The sequence below is a fragment of the Leuciscus leuciscus genome (genome assembly GCF_965113295.1).
Source record: "Leuciscus leuciscus genome assembly, chromosome: 9".
Lineage (NCBI taxonomy): Eukaryota > Metazoa > Chordata > Actinopteri > Cypriniformes > Leuciscidae > Leuciscus > Leuciscus leuciscus.
The window spans coordinates 33,869,872-33,896,787 of NC_138733.1; the positions used below are offsets into that span (position 1 = coordinate 33,869,872).

Genomic DNA, 26,916 nt, shown 5'->3' on the forward strand with positions numbered 1-26,916 from the left:
CTTTTCAGTGACCGATAACAGTTCAGGTATCTAAAGATCAGGGTGAAAATCTTATTGCAAATGAAACATACACAAAACTTACATTAAATTAACACATTTTAGGCCATTTTTACTAAGGAGTCAATATAAAAATAAAAATAAACATTTATCTAAGTATATCAGTAGAATTGGAACAGACAAGAGAAAGAAAAAAAAAAGATTTCTTTCTAAGGCCAACATTATGTAACACACTTTACATACTCTCATCTGCTAAAAGCCCTCGTCTAAAAGGACAGATGATTGTATTGAAGGTTTTGCACACACACACAAACACCAGAGCAAGTAAGACACAAGAAAGCATTTGGAGCCCTTTGCAACATGCTTTAAAGTTCAACCGGAACACCACACTCAATCATCTTGGCTGTTAGTGTCTGAGTTAAATAAATGTTGCATCTTCACAGCCAGATATGGAGTTTCGGTAAGCTATTCCTCAATGGGCTTTTACGGGAAACCGTAAATGATATTACAAAGACGAAAAACACTGACTCATGGACATGGTGATGTGAAACAAATGCATGTACACATGCTAAGCCTACACAAACATGCATCTTAACAACTGCTAATGACTGGCTTGATAGTTTCCCATCATTTTATTTTTGTTTGTTCCTCATAAGCAGTCAATTGACACTTCAGTTGTTTGTCATTTGTTCCCATACTACTTTGCAATGCAATGACCGTGGTTTGGAAGATGGGTGTAGTTTTAAGAAGTCATAACCACAAGAATTCCCTCCTGAGATCTAGAGATGATTCCTGGGTGGCTGGACATGGAAGCTTCTTAGGCTACGTCTACATTAATCTGAATCAATTTGAAAACAGTTCATACTAGTGTTTTCAAGAGTTTCCTTAAAGTTTATCATCAAAACTCAAAAAAATATTTTACTGCACATGCATAAAACATAATAAAAGCTCACAGAGATGTTCGCTATTATTCTAACATGATCATTTCATTAGCAGAATATCCCACTACTTACTACTACTTACCAAGTCGCTCTCAATCGTCTAAAACTCAACTGCCCTCATGTTTTGCCACAGGACTGTAATTGCGAGTACATTTTCTGCCATCTTTGCAGTAATGTAATATGAAGAATGTACAAAGTATCTTTAGCAACACTGAAGAGTGAAAAGCACATAGCAAACACATGTCGGTATAAGATATCTATGGGTACAATATGCGTCACATGACTAAACATCATGTGGCATCCTTTTCAAATACCTTTGTTTTTCACAGTCTACACTACAAGTTTTCAAATTTATCCAAAAACACCATCTCAGTGTGAACGTTAGGCCAAAATTAGTGTAGACATAGCCTTAGAGGATGGAAAAACAATGTTGGACACCTTGGTGTGAAAACTACCCATGCATACTAGTACTGAAGTTCTTCTTTGAACTCTAACTGACACATTCATGACGTGGAGTCATGTGAAATTCAGTATTTTAGTCTCTAAGGCTATGTTGGGAACAGCATACTACTAACTATATTTTACATTTCATTGGCAAAATGTACTGAACCTACTGTATACACTGCATACTGTATCCCTCAACAATGCATTGCACTACACCTGACTGCTAATTTCCATTGTGATGAATAATATAGAACAGGGGTCAGTAAATGATGGCATGATAGATAATCACTGGCATGTAAACAACTGCGAGAGAGGAGTTAGTTTTACTTTGTTTGCTGCTCTTAGCTTTCATATAAAAGAAATTACCGCTATAAATGTTGGAGATTTTCAACTCAGTTTACAGAATCCTTCACATTCCACACACAAATCCCAATGACGGTGGTGTGTGAACTACAACATTCTGTGGAGTTCAGTAGGGTCACACTGGAAATCTCTTATTCAAAGTCTTACACCGCAATGATGCACCAAAAAAAACGGAAACGCTTTTCCTTCGAGTTTTTCGCATACAGGCGGCAACGTTGGCAAAACGCTCTCTTGTTCACACGGATCCGTGAAAACGACTAGAAACGCTGAATTCTGCTGCCAGGCCAGTAGTTGCCGATGTCACTCTGTAAAGAAACACTACGCGCCTAGAGACTGAACAGGTAAAACACATGCCATTGTTTTTTAAAAACTTTGAAATCTTTTTCAAAAGCTAGCGTTTTGAGGCCCCCAAAACACTGTTTTTGAGTAAATGAACGTTCAAAACTCATAAAAGGTGGTCTGTGTTTAGTTGAAAACAGTGTCATGTAAACAGCCCCTAATTTAAACCTAAAAATATACAAACTTTTACCCCTGGTTTCACAGACAAGGATTAAAAATGCATGGTTTAGCTGTTTTAACTGAAAGCAACTTGTACTAACATATCTTAAAATATGTCAGTGCCATTGTTTTGTCTCACCATACGTTTATAGAAGCTACTTAAATGTCCTAACTGCACTTAGGCCTAATTCTGGCTTAATCTAAGCCCTGTCTGTGAAACCAGGCTTTAGGGTTTTGAAAAGACCTGACAATCAGCTTAAGCTGGTTTAAGATATTAAACATCAGGGATATATTATCACCTCTTTCTTGACTCATTATTTAACTGGACAGCCAGAAGTTAAAATAACAGTCAAAATGCAAAATAATCAGAAGAAGATATCAGGATGTGGCATTAAAAATGCAAAGTACGTGCAGCATTATGCAGTACAAAGTGCAGTTTTGCACAGTATGTATTCTATTTTGAACAGATCCATATTCTTATATAATAACAGATACAGAATGTCATTACAGACTCCAACAAGCAACATTATACAGCAGCCCAGACAAAACCATTGATGGACTTACCGTTCATCAACGCAGTATAAGACACACCAGCAATGCAAAAGCAGAAGTGAACTGGTGCCACTGCTGTGGAATGAATGGAATAAACCATCTACTGGAGAATGGGGGGGAGGAAAGCCAATGTTTTGTTAACATGACCCAGAAAGGGCAAGTCGCTACCGTGGGAGAGGGAATGCTGCTGGGAATGAGGAACAGATAAACCTCACTTCCGAAAAGGAGACTCCTACCTCGGTTACATGGGTAACCGTGAAACACACGCATATGGGGAAGTTGTAAAAAAGTCACTAAAGTTACATTAAACAGCAGTTGTGGACTGAACCACTGATGGATGTTGTGAGGATATGGGATAATGTGGGATGCTAACCATGTGAAACCAGACGCCAAACATCTGCATTTGTTTTTGACGCATTGGCACGAATACACTTCTTGTTATTGAACAATAAGTTAAAAAGGAAGGAAATATGAAATTGCTTAACACGTCCGACGACTTGAATGCACATCATGTCATAATTATGACTTTTCAAGAGGGCTTGAAAGTGGCATAACACACATTCTTTAAAGCAACACTAAAGAATTTTTCCTCTTCGGTCGCCCTACAGGTTGGAAGCGGAATTGTCCATTACCGCTGTCGTAAATTATTTTGCCGCCCGCAGCCTACCGTCGCACGCACACTCGCTGTTTATCCAGCACCGGCTTTGGGATGAACGATGTCCACAGACAAGGTAGAGTATGTTGCATGATTTCATGAAAGTATGATGTATTGCGACGTCGGAAACGAAGAAAAACTAAATAATGACTATTGTAACGCTTGCCGTAAAGCAAGTCAAATTTGTAGTTTTCTTATGTCTCATTCGAACTACAGAAATGCGACCCGATCTGGCAAACTTGCACAGTGTGGTTATAGCAGATATAGGGCTGCAAAGCGAATCCAGAAGTGCCTTTCACCCTGTTACGACTTGATGAACCACTGAAACGGTTTTGGAAAGTTAAAAAAAGTTATTTAGTGTTGCTTTAACAGAATTCATGTTTTGACAATGATATGCTAAAATCTTGCCAAATATTCATCTTCATCTGTTCCATGTCACACTCGTCTAATCATACGGATGATCAGGCAGCCTGCTGCACTTTTATTCTTCTGTAAACCGTCCTCATTCCAGAAACAGCCGGTTTGACTCAATAAGCCTGCTCCTGTTTAGTAAATATTTCTTAAATATTTGTATTGAATATTTCTTTGAAGACACTCATATCTATAACGAATAACCAGAAAAGTTGACCAGAAAAGTCATATTGTAGGCTACTAAAAGTTCTCTAAAAATGCAAAAAAAATTACAAAAAATGTCATGTCTTGCATAAGGTAGTATTTTTCATACACCTTGAATAAAGTAATTACGTGTACTTACAGTGAGCTTACCCATGACCGTACTGGTAATGTGAGTTCAGGTTGGGTTTAAGTTTAGGTTCAGAGGTAGTACCTAGTTATAACCCAGTTATTGTAATTGCTATAAATGCATAGTATGTACATGGGGAACAGGACTGTAAAATAATGTTCTACCATAATAAATTATTCATAAATATCTTATCATAAATAAGATTTGGGGGAAGTTGTATCAGATGACATTCTACAACCTGAACAAGACTTAAAAAATCAGAGACCAGAGACTGACCTGGATGATATCATATCCTGTTTTTTCCACCCAAATATTTATGACATTTTTAATCACATTTGACATAAAAGTTTCTAAATATATAGTATATAGTATATATATATATATATATATATATATACACACACACAAACTTTTATGTTAGCTGATATTAATCACAATTAATCGCGATTAATCGATTTGACAGCACTAGTTTTAAGGAATTTTGTTATGTGCTTTTATAATTTTTTTTACGTTTATATTTAGCTTTATTTTATCGGTTTAGTTTTTAGTCAGTTCTTCAATTTAAACCTTTCATTTAATATCTATATATTTTCTTCTATTTCAGCATTATTTCATTTAACAAAAACGTTTTAGGTTTAGTTAACACTCACAACACTGCGTCGCACAAGTGGTGTATTAAAGTTGTTGTTTTTTATCAATTGTACAGTTTATGTTTTTTTTTGTTGTTTTTTTTTGATAAATTAAAAAATTCAGACAAAACAACAGAGGTGAAAAAAATTAAAACACTGAGGGACTCAAAAGCTGCCTTGTCACGTGTGTACTGTATATGTGTGAAAGATACGGTGATGGCTCAAAGGTCAAAGCTCTGTTTAAAGGCCATCATACACTCTCTACTGCCGGAGATCTCACTGCCCATCCCATCGCCATGGCAACAAGGCGCCCATCAAGTGAACTATCACTAATTAAATCAATATGTATATCCTTTCACAGGCTATTTGACTGTATAGAGAACTCTCTAATCAGAAGCCTTTAGCAAGAACAGCTGTGAGGTCGTGTGGGGTCACCAGGACTCAAAGAGCGAGAGGCCATTTGTGCATCACCACAAGGAAACACAATGACACACAAACAATAAACAGTAATATGGAGATAATAATAGAGAACACTTACAGTACATGCACATGGAGGTCATGAAACAAGCAAATATTGTTATTTACAAAGGTCTTTTTAAAGCTTTGACGCAATGGAGGAAAAGTGAAGCTCTCTCTACATCAGCCATGATACTTTTAAAGGTGAACATGATATATTATCTAAACATATTCCAGTGTTATGAAACAGAGGCTGGAGTTTATATTCAAGGTCCTTGAATATTTCAATCCGACATCAAAGCTGGCTCGAATTTCACATGTAAAATAAATCTGCATGTGCTCAGATATCACTAAACCAGGTGTCTTTTACTGAATATATACCGTAGGGATGAAACAATATAAAAATTCTGACTGATACGATACACCAATAATTTACAAATGATATTAAAAATAAAAAAATTGAATCAATCCATTTTAAATGTATATAATATAAACAATCCAAGTAAATTTAGGCAAGATTATAATGTATGTTATGAAATAGGGATATTCCTTAAAATATTTGCTAAAGACTACATTTTACAGTGTAATTATAAATAAATATAAAAAATACATTATTAAAACAACCAATTACAGACTTACCTTTACAGAAAATCCTGATGTTAATGTTTATCATATCTTAAAGTCACCATGTTATCAAAATTGACAATTCTTATTTTTTATGGAATAATGCATAAATTATTTATCCGTGAACATCAATATTTTTGTTTCATTTTTTATGCCCTCATAATCTTTAATCAAAATAACTTCCCCTCCCTCTTCTATGATGTGTTTACTGGCGTGAGGGCGGGGCAACCTGTCACTCACATGAGATCCCCCAATAGTAAACCACTGTCAGGGTTCTGCCCTGTCTGCCATGTCTGTGTTATCTTTGTTTCGTGTCTCTATGTTTGTGTGTCTTTGTCTTTGTTTGTGTTTGCCATGTGCTGCTCTTGTTCCGCCTCCTTGTTTCCCGTTACCACGCCCCCTTGTTTAGTCCTTGTCTAGTCCTCGTTTGCTTGAATGTTTTCACCTGATCCTCATGTGTTGTTCCCTTTATACTGTGTCTCTTTCCCTCATGTCTTTGCTGGTTTGTTTTGTCTGGTCATTGTGTGTATGTGGTTCTTACAAATATTGTCAGTCAGATTTAGTTTGATTTGTTTTTCTTCCCTTTTTGTTAAATTCTAGTTTTTCTTTGTTACTGTGTTTTTGGTCTAGTTCTAGTCTTTCTTTCTTTGTATTCTGTAGTTCTCTCAATCCTTGTTTTTGGTTTCTCTAGACACTTATTTTTTTGTCAAGTAATCTATTTTTTTCCCTCTAGTTCCCTGCAAGGTTGCAGTCTTGTTTTATTTCTTTTTGTTCCAGTTACTTATTTCTAGAATTAATTTTAATTTATTTTCCCCTTTTGCTAGCTTTAGTTTAGTCTATTTTGTGTTCGCTAGTCATAGTAGTTTGTTTCTGTTTCTGTCATCTCTTGTCTTGTCTCTGAGTATTGTTGTGTGTTGATTCCTGGTCATCGATTCCCCTGTCCTGGTAAGCCGCTCTAGAGCTGAGTGCTGCTTACATCTCCCCTGACCAGCCAGTTCTCCTGCCCTATTGTCTGGACTGTGTTCCTGCCTGTGTTTTGTCTTTAATAAATATCACTCCCTGCTCATTCTGTGCCTGGGTCCTGACAACCACAACCATCCAATCAATTCCCCATGGACAAAAACAAGTCTCACCCTTCATTGTTCTTGTTCAAGAAGCCGTTTGACTCAGATATACATAACAATAGGGAAGCAAACATAACATAGTCTTGAAAATATAGCAATCGAGTTGAGATTTAACCACTTAATATATTAATATTAACATACTCATTAGTTATTTTAAATTTAAAATTTCAGTGAGCATTAGATGATGGCAAATCTTTCTAAGGGAATATGACCATGCACAATTAAATATTGATGCACCTGACCATTAAAGCAGAAGGGACTGTAATGACATTCTAAATACATAGACATTAATATGGGGTTGGTCCCTCCTTTTGCTGAAGCATTACAATTCCCCCTCACTGGAAGTAAAGGGCCGAGCCCAACCCCTGAAAAACAGCCCCACACCATAATCCCTCCTCCACCAAACTTTACAGTTGCGCCAAACAGAGAAGCGTGACTGGTCACTCCACAGAACACGTATCCACTGCTCTGGAGTCCAGTGGTGGCGTGCTTTACACACTCCGTCCGACGCTTGGCATTGCACTTGGTTATGTGAGGCTTGCATGCAGCTGCTCGGCCATGGAAACCCAATCCACGAAGCTCCCGCCACGCAGTTTTTGTGCCGATTTTAATGTCAGTGGAAGATTTCAGCTATGGTATCAGCATTGGCATCTTTTACATACTTCAGCACTCGGTGACCCCGCTCTGTGACTTTACCTAGTCTTTCGCTCGTGAATGATTTGCTTCAGGTCCAAAAACGCTTTGCTTTCCAATAATAAAACTTAATGTTGAGTGTGGAATATCTAGCAGGGATGAAATTTTATGAACTGACTTATTGGAAAGGCGGCATTCTATCACAGTACCACGTCTGAATTAACTGAGCTCTTCAGAACGACCCACAAATGTTGGTGAATGCAGACCGCATGGTGCTTGATTTGATACACCTGTGGCGACTGAATTCAATACAATTAAGAAGCGTGTCCCAATACTTTCGTCCATATACTGTATATTTTATGCAAACCGAGGCCAGTGCATGTTAGCCAATCAGAAAATGTTCTGATTGTACGAGATTCAGGAGATGAACTAATCACAACAGACCTCATTTACATATAATATTACTTAAAGAAACAATAGCAAAAAAAAAGGTTGATGTAATTCTACGAGAAAACAATTGCCCGTATGTGTAAGTTGATGGCCAACAAGAAACCTACGGCGAGATGGAGACTCACTCATGAGAGCGAGATGGAGAAAAAGAGTAGCCTTACGAGGGGAAGGGAGAGGTTTTCCCAAGTTCCAGGAGTGGTGCGGACCTTTCTCTGTGCGGAATGTGATTGTTTGAAGTGGTTTCCTGAGGAGTGTTTTTGAAAGGAAACAGCTCGGTGGGGGGAAGGCTGGCATAGCCCAACCTCTGCCCCCGAGAGCTAGAAATACCCTCACACTCCTGCCCCAAGAAACCCACCCAAGCCAAGCCAAAGCCACCTTGAAGGGAGGGAGCGCAAGCTATACAACAAACTCTCTGAACGGTTATTAAGAGACTAACGGGGCCACACACGTTTTAATCAGCCCTAAGAGACCATCCGAAGGAAAGATGAAGTAACAAAGCCTGCTTTGAACAGCCAGCCTGGGCATTACTCGATCCAAGTGAGAAGAATACAGAAGAAGGGTGAACAGAAAGGGTGGGAAACAGCGCAAGTCCGAGAGCCAGGCCATCATCGGTCTGCAGTCGTCCAAATGAAGGTGCTCAGACATTCTGTCGCCAGCAGACGTGGGTGAGGTCCAAGAACAAATAATCACATTCACATACATAATTACACACACAATCTACATTGTCTGACTTGCTAAATATGAGTGCGCTCGCAGACGAATGATGACTACAAATATTGTTCATGCAAAAATAAGGCTGCATGATTTGGGAGGGAATCTAATTGTGATTTTTCTTATAAAAAATGTATAAAAAATTTTGTACAGCTACACAATTTGGCAAAGATTTTGTGATTATATATCAACATGGCTATAAAATAATAATAATAATAATGTATTACAATTATTATTACTAAATAAAAATATAAAAAATACTAAAATAAAAACAAAACAAGAAATAGTACTAATCAAATGTTTCACTGTTAACAATTAAAACAAATTATTAAGACATTTGTATTTATTTATTTATTTTTATTTATTTATTTTACATTACAGCTATAAATATTACTTTTCTTATTATTATGACTGGAAAACACCTAACCTATATATATATATATATATATATATATATATATATAACAATGTTTGGTAAGGTTTAAGCTTAAAAAAACGATTTGCTTATGGTCTCAGTTCTACAAAAAATATTCTCCTACTGACTTTTTTAGAGGAAGTGAGTGGCACTTTCCAGTTTAATCAGGGCTTTGAGGTGTGACGCACACTCACACACACACAGACACAATCTGTAAAATCTTAACAGCAAATGTCAGGGCCTAAGTGACCTTGCCTGATCATTTGAGGAAGTGGAATTCCTCGCAGGGTGTGGATTACACAAACAAAACACACTTACGCATGGAAAAACATTGCCTAGCCGAAAGTGGATATTGAGCAGCTGGGAAAGCTCTGATAAATTGGATGACACCAGATCTGTAATTAGGCCAGTGCTCTACAGAGAAGTGAACTCACAGCAGGGCTGCTCGATTAAGGCAAAAATCATAATCACCATTATATTTGGTCAATATTGTAATCAGAATTATTTAACATTATTATTCATCGGCGATATGATCAAAGTCTTATTTCATGATTTGAGTCATTTTAAATATCAGTGAAATTTTCACAATTATCGATACTAGAAAAAAACGAATAGGTTAACTAATGTAAGAAAAAGTAAACAGTCAGCAATACAATAAGAACAAAGAAACTAATTACAAACAAAACGGACAACAGAACAAAATACGAATTAAATCATCATTTGGGAGGGAATCTAATTGTGATTTTTCTTATTAAAAAAATTATAAAAATTCCCTCCCAAATTCTGTGTCATAGCACAGAATCTGCATTGCTCAAGGTCACTAACTAATGTTATATTATTATCATTGGACTCAGGATCACATGTTGTTCTAGTTGTATTAGATCTAAGCGCTGCCTTCGATACGATTGACCATGAGATTCTTCTCAACCGTCTGGAGTGTTGGATTGGTGTCCAGGGTACAGCCCTTCAGACCTCATATTTAAAAGACAGGACAGTTGCTGTGAATCTGGGAGACTTCTCTTCCACATTGGCCCCTTTAGTTTGTGGTGTTCCTCAGGGGTCCATTTTGGGACCGTTGCTGTTCTCTCTGTATATGCTCTCTATATGCTCAGCTAAAACTGAGGTAAAACATTTTCTATCCAGTAAGGATTTGGAAATCGTGGTTCACTCTTTTATCTCATCAAAGGTTGATTATTGTAATTCTCTATATATTGGTCTCCCCCAGACTATGCTAGTCCGCTTACAGTTAGTGCAAAATGCAGCAGCAAGGCTTTTTACGGGGGTGAGAAAGAGAGACCATATTACCCCTGTACTGCAATCCTTACATTGGCTCCCTGTTAAACTCGGGATTGATTTTAAAGTTCTCTTGTTTGTCTACAAGGCCCTTTCAGGCCTTGCCCCCCAGTACATCAGTCATCTTATTATTCCCTACTCTCCTTCTAGAGTTCTCATGTCCTCTGACCAACGGCTTTTAAAGGTCCCTCGTTGTCATTTAAAATCAAAAGGAGATTGTGCTTTTTCTGTGGTAGGTCCCAAACTCTGGAATAGTCTCCCACTCCATGTGAGGTCAGCGCCATCAATTGCCACTTTTAAAGCTTATTTAAAAACGTATTTATTTTCTTTAGCTTTTGAATAAGTTATGTTTGCTTTGTTATATGATTTTAATGTTTTAATTTTTGTAAAGCACTTTGGGGTGACGTCTGTTGTTTGAAAATGTGCTATATCAATAAAGTTGCTTGCTTGCTTGCTAAATAAACAGTGTTTTAAGTTTTAGAGTGGTATTCAGATTTAATAATCAAATGTAAAATAACACTGCTTATGTCACTAAAATGACAGACTGCAGCAGATTTATTAGGCTGCTGTCACTTTAAAATCTAATGTTACACACATAGCCCATTTGCTTTTCCGCATTCGACTCCGACTCGGAGTGCACACAGAGAAAGTCGCCCGGGGAACAGCTTTATGGGCTTTTTTAACACTGTTTAATATCAAACACATCCCGCAGTTTAGCAACAGTAGACTGCGTTTTACAACGCTCACTTATTTGGCTGATTTGAATGTTCAGCTAAGGCTTTTAGGGAGGAATGAAAGCGCACTGCTGTGAAGGAAAGGAAGGCGCGCTGGACGGCACAATAATAATTTTTACCTCGATTATCTTGTTTCCATAATCGTTGGAAGCCAAAATCGAATATTTTCTACTATCTTCTTAACTATTACTTAAAATGAATGCCTCTCCTAGCTGAAGCGCAAGGGGAAAAGAGAGAAGAATGAGTTTGGAAAATGGTGGATTCAAACTCAGGTCAGTCACAACAAAAGCTAACGCTTTACGCCCCACGCCACTGATCCTGTTATCAGATGAGTTTTTTTTGTAATTAATGACAGAATTTACATTTTTGGGTGAACTATGCCATTAAGTATCCCTATGCCTGATTTCTGTGCCACTAATGATACCAAGTACAATCAAACACACACACACAAAGATTTTTCCATCCCAAAATATGGACAATGCCTGTCTGTGCAAAACTCTCCACCACTTGTGTGTTGTAGGTCGTTGTTAATGTGTTCCAAGTGGTTTTTGGTGTGTTTCTACGTGGTTGTTTTTACATTGTTTTAAATGAATCAGCTAAAAAGTTAAATCTAATCAATCTAATACATTTATTTTCAGTTATGCTCGATCAAAAGTCATAAATCAACTGGTGTGGGGCGACCAGAGAAGAACAGTGCTTCACCTTTAAAGTGGGAATATTCTCGCCGATATGTTTGCTTCTGCTTCATCTTTTTATATAACTTTAAGATGTGATGATTCACTTATTATTATCTCATGTAAAACAATTACGTACGGCTCTATGTATGAAATGACCTGTTTGAACTCTTAAGAAATACTAGAAACAAAACCTTTCAACTCCTTGGCCGATCAACAGATTGTCCCGCCCCAAACTCACACCACTGGACTGCTAAAAAACAGAAATATGTTTTTTTTTAAACCACAGAGTCACAGATTTTAAGGAAGTCAACCTACCAATGGCTTACAGTCGCTACACATTACACCTTCCTTATTGTAACGTAATTCTAATAAATGCTACGAATCTAAAAGAGCGAATACGAGTGGGTGAGAGGGCAAAACAAGGGTGAGAGAGCAAACGAGAGAGAGAGAGAGAGAGAGAGAGAGAGACTGCTGGCCCGAGCTCTCAGTGGTGACACGAAACGGAAGTCAGGGTTCAGCAATCTCCTTTTCCTCTTTTCTTCAATTCATGACCTCTCTCCACACTCCGACAGCGAGACCCGCTCAATAACTCACACATGTACACAAACAATCACAACACACACACACACACCTGTTAATGCAGACTGAGCAAACCACTAATTATCTCTTAGACATATCCTCAGACACGTTATTGTATCCAAACAAACAGTGACTGTTTTTGCTCGGCAAGACAGATCAACATCTTTTGTGGTTCTTGAAACAAAGTTCCTGTGAAACATTCCTAAACATTACCATTGACTACAGCTACAATCAGAGGGAAATGTTTGGATGAAATTATTGTTGTTCAAGCCACTAGCCCAAGCCTTCCCATAGGAAAGAAAAACAACGAAAAATATGTATATCTTTGCCACGAATTAAAAATGAATTCCCATGTCAGCACATTTTACTCAATTGTTCCCTCATTTTAAGTTAATCGTGCATATGATATGATAATTCAGTCTCTTGTTTTACTAAATCATGGCCATGTTGTAATAATTTGTTCCCTTGTTTTAGTTTAATCAAAAGATATACATACACACCATATATATGTCATGTGCAGAGCAGAGTAGAACTTTCTACTTGTTGGTTACACCACTTGACATTTTAGCATCTTTACAACTGAAAACTGTGACAAATATAACATTTCTAAGAACTTGACAGCTCTTTCATTTAGATTTTCTTTAAAACTAAGTTTTTCTTCTGGCTCATTGACAAAGATGCTATTTAGACCAAGCGTATATTGATGTACATGCTGTGCACCAAATGTAAATAGCTAAAAAAAATTGTATCTTGTTTGAATATAGTGCAAATGGCGATAAACGCAATTCACACAAAGTTCAAATAAGCTATTTGTTCTAAGTGTAAATTGTCTGAGCAAAAGTGGGCAGAAACACTGCCATAAACATAATGAAACAGCCCGTAGTAAACACATATAGCTTTAGTTGTGCATATATTCTCACCAGCTCTGTTAAGTCAGCAACGGCTGAGCCTGCGCCCCGGACAGCAGGAAAACAAAACAATAAATCAATCCCTCATTCAACACGTCGCATCATACAGAACCGAGAACAAGCACTGTAACGTACCTCACACGCCACAAACACATGAAAGACACTGCCTTCCTCCCCCTCTCATTTCCTTTTCTCGTCTCTCTCTCTGGTGGTGGCCTCCGTCACAGAGAGACCATAAACAGCGAGCAGAACGCTTTCAGACAGGGGCGGGAGGGAAGAATGAACGCACAGACAAACAACACATGCAGGGGAGTTTGAAAAATCACAGTCAGGAGGGTCTGTGAGGGTAGGAGGGAGTTTGAGACATAAACAAGGGGATGAGAGAGAATCAACAGGGGAGTTCTCTGAAGGGATGAAGATAGTGGGAAAAGTAAGTGCTATGAAAAATGCCTGGGGCGGCTGCTTGTTTTATTCCACATTATGACAAAATAGAGGAAAATTCCTTATAAATGAATGTAACACATAGTGAAAGAGAGAGAGATGTCAGAATAGGAGCTTTGGCCTAATGTTCCACATGCTGACACATTGAGCCCTGGCGCTCCTATGGGAAACATACGTTTGAATCTTGCTCGCAACATTAACATTAACGTATTCTGCCAGGCAACAATTTGAAGCCCCATATGGGACGAGGTGATGTTAAAAAATGTAAGATGGGAGGTAAAATTTCTTTTTTGTGTTACCCCGAGAAACTTTGCATTCTCTCTCAGAACTTTTGTGATGGAAATAATATGAGGTGGGAGGAAAAACGATATTTTAGTAATGTTGTCGAGGAACACAATAGTTTTGCCACAGAACAAAAATGTTTTACTAGCGAATGCAAAGTTTCTCGGGAAACACAATAGTTCTGCCTAAGAACAAACGTTTTGCGAGAAAACAATTTTTTTGTGCGAGTGAACACAATACTTTTGTGAGAGAAGTCAGCATGAAGTGAAAATTCGCTATTTTGAAAATGCATGTTGTAGATATTTTTTTGACTGATTCATCCTCGTCTATTTTTTACTCTTTTTTTTTTTTTTTTACCTTGTAATGTTTTTCAATGTTTATCAATTGGTGAAAAGGACAGTTCTCTGATGTATGACAAATTTAGCCCACTCCACATTTTAATGCAACGCCTAAATCTCAAAATCCCAAAAGATAAAGATATTGAAGAACATGGGGGGAAAAAACATGGAAAACACAAAAGAAGTTATTGTGAAGAATGTCAGTAACCAAACAGTTGATGTACCCCATTGACCTCCATAGTATGACAAAAATATACTATGGAAGTCAATAGGGTCCATCAACTGTTTGGTTACTGACATTCTTCACAATAACTTCTTTTGTGTTCAGCAGAAGAAAGAAATCCATACAGGTTTGAATCAACTTGAGGGTGAGTAAATGATGACAGAATTTTCATTTTTGGGTGAACTATCCCTTTAATGTAAGGATGTTTGCCCACTAAAATGCCCCAAAATAGGGATAGTTTATCCAAAAAACGAAAATGTTGCAATAATTTATTCCCAATTTGAGCCATGGTGCTCATGTAGGCAACTCAGATTCAAATCTTGCTTGCAAAAATGTTCATCCCCCAAGTCAAAAAGTCTGATTTTCTTTTTAAAGATGAACACAAAATGATATATTCAGCAGAATGTTTATTTTGCCCTTTTCTATACAATCCAAATGGTTGGAGACTATTAGCTATCAAGCTCCTAAAAGGTAAAAATAACACCATAAAAGCATCGGAAAATTAATGACTCATGCACTTTCAATCTAAATGTATACTATATTTCTGAATCATTAGTTTCAACATCTCCATTCGTATTTCACAAAAGTAAGAAAGTGATACGACTTGGAAATGACACGAGGGTGAGTAACTTACGACAGAATTTTTATTTGGGGTGAACTCTTCTTTTAAAAGAAAAGTGAGTAAAAGGAAATAACAGCTAAAATAGCATGGACTCCACCATCTCGCAGTTTATACAGTAACATACATTTACATCAAGCTATTTAGAGTATCCACAGAGTTCGAGGCATTCCCCGTAAAAACAAACCGCAACCCTTCCTTTCCTATGTACACATTCGCTCCACAGTAACTCCCATTGAAAATCAGCCCACCACCCCCTATTCCCACAGTCCTCTGACCGCTCATTCATAGGGACTTCATTCAGGCTGACCGCTCAGAGTGTGCTAACACTTCTGCACCGTTAGAGGGGGCTTCCATTGTGGCCGGTTAAAGGGTACAAGGACAGAGAGTCGTACTGTTGTGGTACAAAAGGCCATTCTGTTCTGTGCCGGCAGCCCAACATGCCCTGAAGTAGTTAGACACTTGAGCGCACTTCACACGAGCCCCCCTTCCACTGTAAACCAATACGCACAATGTATGTAGACCTGCTGATAGCAGCTTTTTTAATGAAATATTGTTTTTGACAATCAAGTCAAAGTGAAATGCCATCTGCAACTCATTTAACAGGACTAACAGGGATGTCAAATGTCGAAGAATGCAGGGCTGGCTTTAATTTTATCTGCAAGGAATTTATTAGATCATAATAGTGGGTGTTTTATAATAGAACGGAGGCCGGTTGTTTGAAGGGAGGAGTCGATAAGTAAGCGAGATTGGTGACATCAGTTGTCTCACAGGCGGAACCAGTTATTAGGCAGACAAACATTTGTGTAATACCATGCACTGGTGAATCATTCATAAAAATCTAAGGAAATAAACGTGGTAATTATTCATTTTAAAGAGAATTTGTATCTGTGAGAATACCATACCAGGATGTAGACCATAGAACAGCACCCAGACTGCTCTCATCAGAGTTAGATAAGAGTATAAATTACTTGCTCTTATCATCTGATCTTGTATATCTATTTTAGTATTACTGGACCTTAATGTTGCCTTTGATACTATTGACCACAATTTTGCTCAAAAATGATGTTGGTATTAGTGGAATGGCATTTGCATGGTTTAAATCTTTTTTTATTTTTTTATCTGACTGTTATAGTCAGATAATAAATAAAGATGAATCACAAGTTCAGTATGGTGTACCACAAGGCTCAGTACTAGGACCGTTGCTTTTCTCAGATGATGCTTAGCTCTATATTTCTTTCAGGTCTGACAAAATCTACCAATTCTCCAATGGGAAAAAAAACAGAGGTCTTAATTACTGTGCCAAAAACCTTAATTATTGTAATAACAGAATATAATCTGTCTCTATATGGATATACTGTCAAGGTCTTAAGTCTTCAGTTAGGAACCTGTGTGTGTGCTATTCGATTACAATCTGTCATCTGAAAGCCACATTGCTAGTATTTGTAAAACAGCATTGTACCATCTCAGAAGTATCGCAAAATTATAACATTATCTCTTAAATTCCAAAAAGCTAATTCATGTATTCATGACCTCAAGACTAGATTCCTGTGATTCATTACTGCAGGTTTATTCAACAAACTTCAACTAGTCCAAACTGCAGCAGCTACAGTGAAGTTTCAGTCGGAATGGTTTATATCAAATCTGATGTTTTATATTAAATTAAATCAGAGGTAAAATTTTTTTTTTTTAACATGCCACGAGTATATTAAATGTTTTTCCACATTTGAAAGTGGCTCAGATCTGAACTGAAAATATCAGATTCAATATGATCTTTGCTGTTCACACATGGAAAAATTTAATTTAAGCCATGTTCAACAGCAGTGTGCATGCAGCCATTAAGGGTAATAAAGGCATCTGCTTATGAGAATGTACATTTTCTTTTCCGTTTGCTATGCCACCCTCAGTTTGAGTGTGTCATCGATTAAACGAAAAGAACCACACTCAGTGTGTGTGTTTTTGTGTGTTTCTGAGAAAGAGAGAGAGTATGTTCCCCAGGGTGCCCGAATGACGTCACCCATCTGGGCATCAAGGTTACCTCACTCCCCGCACGCAGACTGTGAGAGGAAGAAGGGAGGAACGGAGGAAAAACAGAAGGAAGGAAGGAAAAGAAAAGACAGTGGAGAGAGTGCAAAGAGTTTTGATTGGTTTGCAATGATACTGTGCTCTTTTTCTTTGAAACAGATTACCACCAGATTCAGCTGAACTTGAGCATCAAACAATGATTTATTTATTTTATTTTAACACAAACTGTTGCCCAACGCACATTTTGAAAGGAACATTTAGGACTCATAATACACAAATTATGCAAACACATACAGCTTTCCTCCGAGCTCGAGTGGTAATGCACCACAGGAATCATGGGAGGGAGCCGTCCGAACGTCACACTCTGCTGTAGAGCTGTTCTTCACAGCATATCGTCATCTATTAACTGCTTACTTCCTGTCTTCCTGTGGATTTCTGCCTGTGCAACCCTGACAGACTTCAAACAGCTTCCCTCCTGTTGTCCAAGCTTTCACGCAGGTGTGTTTGCGCACAGAAAGCTTACACTGCAAAACACATTTTCTTAAGAAGTAGTTTTGTACAGTTGTCCAGTACAAATCTAAACACTATAAAAACAACAAGTTAAATCTACTTGAGAGGAAATAATGTGTAAGATACTTCCTTTCGGAGAATAATAATAAAAATGTGTAAAAGTTCCAAGAATACCATTTTATTCATATAGCGTCTTTTATTACATGCAGCTCAAAGTGCTTCACATATAAGAATATATTTTTTTAATTTTTGCCAAACATAAAAAAAAAAAAGTTTAATTAATTAAAGATATCATTTCTGAAAATAAATATTAATGTCCTATAGATTTTGATTCTCATGTGAATTTATCTTGTTTATGATTATAGGGCTGTCAAACAAATCAAAATGTAAATGAGCAGTTTATGCAACTGCACAAAACAAGACAAATGCAGTCTGTAAAAGAATGAGCAAAAAATATAGAGAACAAATCATAATAATATTGTTTAGATCTAATACGCAATCTGTAAGCGATCTAGACAAGCTGTAAATTTACTTCGGGAGGATGTGATTAAGAGAAAGAGGAATTGAGTTCTTCACAGTTGACAAAGAGAGATCGCAGCAGGCAAAGCCAAACCTCGTCTTCCCTCTCTCTCTCTCTCTCTCTGTCTCTCTCTCTCTCTCTCTCTCTCTCTCTCTCTCTCTCTCTCTCTCTCTCTCTCTCTCTCTCTCTCTCTCTCTCTCTCTCTCTCTCTCCCTCTCTCTCTCTCTCCTTTGTCATTTCCATGCCAGTTTTCAGGTACTGCAGTGCAGAGCTGGTAGAATGTTAAACAAGCCAATAATGGCAGCATGGAGGAATAATAGAGACACAGAGAAATAAAAAAGAAAGTTAAGAGAAGGTATAAAGTGAGCAATGAGGGTAAAGACAACAGGGGGCAAAGCTGAAGGACAAATGCTGATGATGAAGTAGCTGGTTTGAAAAGATGAAAGAACGACATGACAGTCAGGACAGACGGTCCCTAGAAATCAATAGTGAGTCTTTTTACTCTCTTAACCTTCATATTCTGTTTTAATAGCTCAAAAAAACATAATTAACATTGAAGTATATGGTTAATACTTCATGAGTTTTCCTAATCTTATGAGAACTGTTAGTAAACAAAATATCAACTTGATAACACACTTCAAACGGCCTCTAAGATTTTTTATTTTTTTTACATTACTTATGTCTGGAGGCTCAGAGACGCCAGATAAGCATAAATAAATGCAATGAATTTTCACGCCGATTGATGTATAAGCTGAAGAAACACTTTTGACAGGTTTTTTTTTTCTTCATTTTTCTACAGAAGCAGATGCAAGATCACTATATTTGATAATAGTTGTTTTTCTGAAAAGTCTACTTTCTGAAACAACACAAGATTAAAGCTTCCGTAATGTCTCTCAAGTGAATTTTGATTAGGTCAGAGGAACAAATTAAAAGAATCTGAAGGGAACATAAGAGGTTAATTGCACAATTACTATCATTATCTGCATACATCCATCACTGGGGCCTCTGGGAAGCAAAACAACTGGAAAGTCAATCTCAAAAGAACATGAAGGTTAATACGCATATACGTGTCTTCATAATATTGAATTAAAATTAAATACTATGCTCCGCTTCTGAAATGACATCACCTATACTATTAAAAAATAATGTTTGTTTTTCTCTTTCTGAATGCTAGTTAAGGCTTACAAGGTCATGCAAATAATAGCAAATAAAAACAGATTTTAAAAGATCTGAATCTGTAAGGTTCAGCCGCAACACCGGTTACACCCCCGCTGTTGTTTTGATTTTTTAGTAATACAAATAATTTAGTTCAATTAGAGAACAGACACTACGACAAAAACTGAAGGCGTCTGCTCAATTTAGCATGAGCTGAAGGAGAGTCACAGCTCAGATCAGCAGCAGGAGTCAGATTTCACCTCACTTTGCCCATTTCACCTCACTTGACTGACAAGACGGTTTCAAAGCCAAATGTAAAAGAGCCTATTTAAGTGAGTTTGTCATTTTTTCCATTAAGAAAAATAAGCAATATAATATTGATACGACCTCAAGCATTTGCCGCCCCCGAAGGCTTTTTGACCCCAAGACTCAACTAATCTCTGCAATTCTCCATCTGTGATCCTTGGAGAGTCTTTGGCCGCTCAAACTCTCCTCCTCACCGTACATTAGGATGATATAAACACACGTCCTCTTCCAGGCAGATCCGTAACATCTTTAGTTGATTATAACTTCTTAATTATTGCCCTGATGGTCAAAATGGGGATTTTCAATGCTGTAGCTATTTTTTTTACAGCCACTTTCTATTTTCTGAAACTCAACAATCTTTTGCTGCACGTCAGAACTATATTCTTTGGTTTTACTCATTGTGATGGATGATTAAGGGAATTTGGCCTTTTTGTTTCCTCATATTTAAGCTCCTGTGAAACAAGAAGTCATAGATCATTTCATGTTCCTAGTCACCCTGGTGTGCTAAAAAATGTAAAAATGAATGGGAATATACTTCAGTGATATTTTACTGATAATAAATTATAGGGGTGCCAATAATTGTGGCCAACGTGTTTTGGAGGAAAACATTTATTTCATAATGTGATTTTCCCCCCACTTTCAATTCTTTTACTTGAATGAAAGATTAGAACTTGAACATTTATTGCTGCAACAGGCTCATTGGAAAAATGTTCCTCTGATTTCTTTATGTCTGATTGATTGGCAATAAATTGTATTATTGCCATTATATTGGCCATTGGCTATAAAGATATCGACCTTGGCCATTTAAAAACAGAGGTCAACCTCTAGCCTAGAAGTCCAGTATTGTGACTTTGTATAAGAGACAATCAAATGTTTCAGAGTCCAAGGAAACACTGTTCAAAAAGACCTTCTCAAAGGAACATCAGATGGTGACTGAGAAGGTGGATTGCTAGATTGCTGACCTTAACTTGGACCCTGAACACACACACACACACAACACACCGGTACAGATGGAGTCTTGGCGTAGACAGGAAAGTGTGGCCATCTCCCTGCTCTCACACACCCAATGGCAGGATGTACCAGTGCTCTCGAGCCCTGAGCAGTGCTTCAGGGGTCACGCAGGGGATGACTAGAGAGTGCACTCCACCTCCAGAGAGCTTAACAACCAGCCTTTCCCACAGCAAGCCACACCCTGGAGTCTCCCTGTCTTTCTGATCTGGAGCCAGTGCTGTGTTCTCTCCAAAGATGGTTACGGTTTGGATCAGGATTTGACAAGCCGCTCCTAGATTAGACCGAAAGGGCAACTGCTGCTCAAAAGAAATCATTTTATTACTACTACCATACCACAGTATGCAGTGCTAAGCCTAAAATGGTACCATGTTGGGATAAAGACAACACTATTCCAGATAAGTATGGGTTAATTTTCAGAAAGCGTTGATGGAGATAGTGTGCATGAAGCATAAACATGCAAACAGGATGATGCTGGTTATAACATCTTTATCTACACAATCAAATAATCCAATAACTGTCGACACAAGCCAGTGCGTCTCTGGCCATACCAAACATCAGTAAAGCTTGGCCGAAAGTTTACAGCAAGCCTCTGGAAATTACTAAACAATAGCATTGCTATTTAAATGTGCAAAAACCACCAAAAAACTGACGCTGGTGCTATTTCGATGATGCACAAAGTGCAGAAACACAGAGGAAGTAGAAGATAAGATAAAGAAGCAAGCTATCAGCGGCCTTGTGCACTAGAGTTCAAGCCGAATCAGAGAACACTGCAAATTTGGTGAATGTTTTGATGCGATGCACTCCGACGTAGTAGCATCCAATATAAATGTCAGAGAGCGGTGGGTAAGTGCTTTTAGAAATGCAATTTGCCATATTCTTGTTTCACGAAACCACACTTGCATATAATCAGATATACATGCAGTATTAAATATGTGTATTTGGCGTGCTGTCCAAGGAGAGGGCTCCGAGCTTGGAATTTGGCATGAATCCAGATCTCTCTTCCCCCAACACCCTCCCCCTGGCTGGGATAGGAATAATCGAGAGTGAGAAGTTGGGGTGGAGGAGGGATGCTGGAAAAACTATCGTGGAACAGAAGTAAGTCGGCTCTATAAGCCTCCTCTGGTGCTGATTATCTGAACATACTCCTCCTGAACTTTGTTAATAAAACATTATATAATGTTTAGACTGTGTCGGATCTTTCCACATCCTAAAAACAGATATATTTGCCAAAAACATGTTGAGGGGATAATCCACCCAAAAATGAAATTTATCTCATTCTTTACTCAATCGAAACCTGTATGACTTTCTTTTTTTCTGTAGAACACAAAAGAAGATATTTAGAAAAATGTCTCAGCATTTTTTGTTCATACAATGAAAGTCAGTGGGGTCCAAAACAACATCATATTTATTAACAAAATATCTTACTTTCATTATATGGGCAAGTGGAAGAAAGATAGTCATAGAGGTTTGGAACAACATAAGGATGAGTAAATGATTAATGAAATTTACATGAAATTTACGAACTCATGAGAAAACGTAACTATTTTACGTTTTGGCAAATTGGTTGTGAATTGGTGTAATTTTTTTTACGATTTGGGTCTTACAATACACGTACTAATTTGTTCCGTCGTTTTGAAACTAAAACAAGGGAACAAATGACTATATTGCGCACAACATTTAGGCTACTTAAAAGTAATGAACAAATTTATTGTGCACATGATTTACTTAAAACAAGGGAACGAATTAGTAAAACGTGCTGACGTATTAGTCAATCGTGGAAACGATTTGTTAATTCGTGGCCAGGAATCATATATTTTTTCCCACATCATGTGCGGGGCTCCGTAATACAAAAATGTATGATTTTTAGAAAAAAGGTTAAGCAGATTGTATGAAATTGTATGCATAAAATTGTACGAAAACATACCAATTCGCCAGAAAGTAAAATAGTTACAAATTGCAATGAAAGTGTGTTGGAACTATCCCGTTAACTGAAATCCCAGGACTGATGGACAGTGAAACTATGTCTAATGCTACAGTATACCATTCAGATATACCGAACTCTTTGAACCAATCTACAAACTGCATCGGTTTCAAATTATTTGCTAAATTTTTATACTTAATTGAAACTGAAATATTCATTTATGCATTTAACAGATATTTACATTTTACATGTAGCAAGACACTTAACCAAAGTGACTTAAAAAAGAGGAATAAAAGCATTTTGTCAGAAAGCCCGCAATAATATACAAGGCCACTAGTTCAGTATTACTCCTATAGGCTATACAGCATATAGCCTACCCTTTTTATTTTAGTGAATATGCTGTTAAGCCTATAGGAGTAATACTGAACTAGTGGCTTTTCTTGACAGGAACAGTGGTGAAGTCATTCATCATTTTTTATATTACATTAGTACAGCATGTGGGAACACAGTGTACAACATGCATCAGTCTACAAATAAATAATCTTGCAGATCCGGATAACAAAGTTGTGGAAATGGCCCTCGTTCTGCAAGCAGTAATTGATTTACAGCCTATTGAACTGGGCTAATTAGAGCAGCTCCATTATGACCTCTGTGCACTCCTCCCTAATGTGTGCCTTCACATCTGCTCGAGGTACATTCAATTTACAGAAATTAGTTGCACTTATTAGTGGTGATTGCTAAGTTCTTCAAAAAACCCTTTTTCTTAGTTTTAACACTTCAGCGAGTCCACACTATTTAAGCTACAGACATGATGCCTGAAATCGTGTGGGCTGTTTAGGAGGGGTGTGCTGGGATTAGACGTACGATTTTTACTAGACAGACAATAAATGAAGCATAAAATTTCAGAAGACTTTAGAACCATATGCAGGGACCGGGTTCCCACACCTTTAGATGTTTTTTAAATAGTGGTTTTACTGAAATGTAGTGTATATTCATTCACTGTAGGCTTATCTGTGATTTTTAGATAAAAGAAAAGTGTTTAAGGCTGTTCTGCTTTCAGCTTTGCCAAATGATTGGAATGTGTTACAAAATCACTGAAAATAGAGACGTATTCAATCTCTGCTTTAAAATATTATTAGGGAGCTTTTGGTTACTATTTGTAAATGCTTTCACTAATCCCCTTTTCTTTGTTTTATAGTTTGATTTATTGTATTTGTACAATGTCTGTCTGTATGTCCTCCGGGGAGATTATTCTCCTGCCAGGCTGTTGTAAATAAGAATTCGTTCTTAAGTGGCTTGCCTGGTTAAAAAAAGGTTAAATAAGATAAGATAAGAACGTGAGCCAGTAAGGAGCCACTTAGCAACAACTTGGCAACACCAGCAACTATCATATCAGCCTAGCAACCATATAGCAATGTGTGACAACCACTTAAAACACCACCGTTACTGTACAGCACCACGCTGGCAAGCACACACAATGCAGTTTTTAACTTGAAGTCCCCCTGTAATCAATAATTGTACCCCTTAAAACTCATATTTGATCACCAAAATGACATATTTAAAAGTTTTTTTCCTTGGAAAAAAAATCTTCATGCCTTAAAATAGCTTGAATGTAACTTTACACCCTTGCCTCATTTAGTATACAAGGTTCTATGAATATGCAAATTGGCCCCGCCTCCACTCACTCACAGCAACTCAGAGATCCACTCGTTGACTATCACGATATGTTTGTGACATCAGAAACACCAGCGATTTCAAACTTTGGTTCACTCCAGTTTTAAGGAGAAAATACTCACAGCAATGGTGTTACACTTATGAACTTGTACATGGTTTGTCTTAAAGCATATTAAAAACACCACATAGATAAACAACATTAAAAACTTGATTTTCACCACAGGGGGACTTTAAGAAGTTACTTCTACCTGAGCTTAAAATTAAATTTGTTTGTGTACGTAACCCAAGGCTTTTATTTGCATAGGCTACCTAATATGTAGCCTATTTCAAAAACCGTTTCGATTAGCCTACATGAATCACTATACTTTCAATTCAAAAGGGCTATATATAAGCGGATGTTACTGTTGGCCTTTTAACATTTCATTCGCAAAACATCTGACATATTTAAATGTTTCCCTGCATCTTACCTCACTCTCAGTTCGACGTAATTCGCGCTGGAATTGGCGCTCTGTAAACCCCGCCTACTTTGATTTGATTGGCCATCTAAACAATTTCGACATTGACAAGTAGACCAGAATAATAATAATAAAACAAGTCTCCCTCAATGTCTATGGTGGTTACGGCCTTCAACCTAATATTTTCAGATTGATTCTTTAGTATTAAGTGTACTGTGCATTTCAGGTTATCTGACCATTTTACAGTGTAAGATGGTCATATGAGTTTTGCACGAGCATCACTCACAATTGCATAAACCATGTCTTGTTTGTAGGCTATCATATCTAATTAACAAACATTATTCAAACGACATAACTCTAATTTAAAAAAAAAAAAAAAAAAAAAAAAAAACAGGTTTCGCATCGTAGTACTAAAGGAGAGCTCACGCGAGAATAGCAAAGTCCTACCTGTTACAGTACAACCAGTAAAACTATCCTCGCGCGACCCCCCAGTTGCCATGGTAGCGTACGTCTATAAAGCGCTGTGCAACTCAAGATGCTCTCGAAGCCACTCCCTGTAAACAAACGAGCGAAACCTCGAACAAACAAAGAGTCAAAGGGATTAAAACCAGTTCGTCTGGAGTTGGGAAGCTGTTCTACAGTAAAAAGGAATCTGTGTTATTCTAGAAAACCAACGAGTTCGGCGTGTCGTGTTGTCTTCGGGGAATAGTTGGTTTCAGGGAATCTACAAGCGTTACAAAAAATAGTTTGTTTGTGACAGAGAGCAGCGCTATAGCCTGATAGCGATGTCACATTTCAGCCTTACGAACATTTTGACGTACATCAACTGTTTATTTACATACAAAAAAAAAAAAAAAAAGATGCTTCGGGCTCAATGAAACGCGGAAACGAGTGTGGAAACCAGGAAACACAAACACAATAAAACATTGGTTAAAAATAAACAGTTTGTTGCGTTATACAAGAGTAGAACATAATTTGTCATGAGTTACGTTACATCAGTCATTGCGCAACCGAAGTGTAAACATCAAAAAACAGACGCGCGATAACCATGATGTGGTGCGTCTCCAAATGTGCACAATTTGCCTTTTTACGTGCCAAGAATCAATTTAAAGCAGCTTCGATCAATTCGCCCAATGACACGGCTTGCAGATGCTGTGATGTGATCAAAAAAAAATTATAATAATAAAAAAAAGCATCAGTGCGACTCACGTTATTTCGTAAATCTTGCAGCGCTACGCTCATCGTGCAGCATCGGCGCTCCGCACGCGACTAAGCCATCATCCCTCGCGCCTGAAACAAACATGACCCGTGAGAGTTAAAACCATCGTTCATCCATTCTCAGGCGCTATTAGATATTGAAAACAGACGTTTACCCCAGCGCTGTACGTTTTCAGAAGACGGCGCGCATTATGGGTTGCTGTGCCACCGTCAACGACCAGCAAGTCCTATGCTCTGTGTGTTACATAGAAAGATGTCTGTGGGAGATAGATAGAGATCAGCCTGTGCGCTCTCTCTCTCTCTCTCTCTCTCTCTCTCTCTCTCTCTCTCTCTCATTCCCCCGCCCCTTTCGCTCTTATGCGCGCCGGCTCCGATCTCGATCTCCTGCCGCATCTGTATGGATGGAGGTGATGCTGACGCTGTCATAAGCATCAAGAGAGATGAGTGCTAATAACCTCATCATGTACTCTTAAAAAAACACTTGTATGTAGTTCTTGAGTTGCCATATGGTTCTTTGGAGATTAAAACGTCTTGACGTTATAGATTCTGGACTGGTTTATGATGCCAGATAGTTTTCTAAAGAATTATGTTTTTTTTATATATATTTTTTATATAGTTATTCGAATTTATAAAGTCGCTTCTATTTGTAAAACCATTTAGCTTCTGATTTAAAAATATTTCATTTATCGATATATTGATCTATTGATCTATTAATCTATCGATCTATCTATCTATGGTTTAAGAGTGTATCTAAAACGACGTACTAAAAAAATGCATAAACACAACATATAAA

The 26,916-nt window shown here is 37.6% G+C and overlaps 1 protein-coding gene across 5 annotated transcripts in view; it reads right to left on the reverse strand.

The window, feature by feature from the left end:
- ece2b (endothelin converting enzyme 2b) overlaps positions 1 to 26,431 on the reverse strand; it is a 70,382-nt gene extending 43,951 nt beyond the window's left edge. For 2 of the 5 annotated variants that reach the window (XR_014208900.1, XM_082180633.1), the window contains exons 1-2: positions 26,284 to 26,431; positions 26,115 to 26,195 (exon numbers count right to left, since the gene is read on the reverse strand). Coding sequence is in view for 1 of the 5 variants with exons in the window: in XM_082180633.1 (XP_082036759.1) it covers positions 26,115 to 26,147 (33 nt within the window). In the remaining 4 variants the exon portion in view is untranslated. Of the gene's footprint in view, positions 1 to 2,807; positions 2,827 to 13,437; positions 14,612 to 26,114; positions 26,196 to 26,283 lie in introns of those variants that run through there. The other 3 variants (XM_082180635.1, XM_082180634.1, XM_082180636.1) reach the window with 3 other exon arrangements.
- Between the last annotated feature and the right edge of the window lie 485 nt (positions 26,432 to 26,916).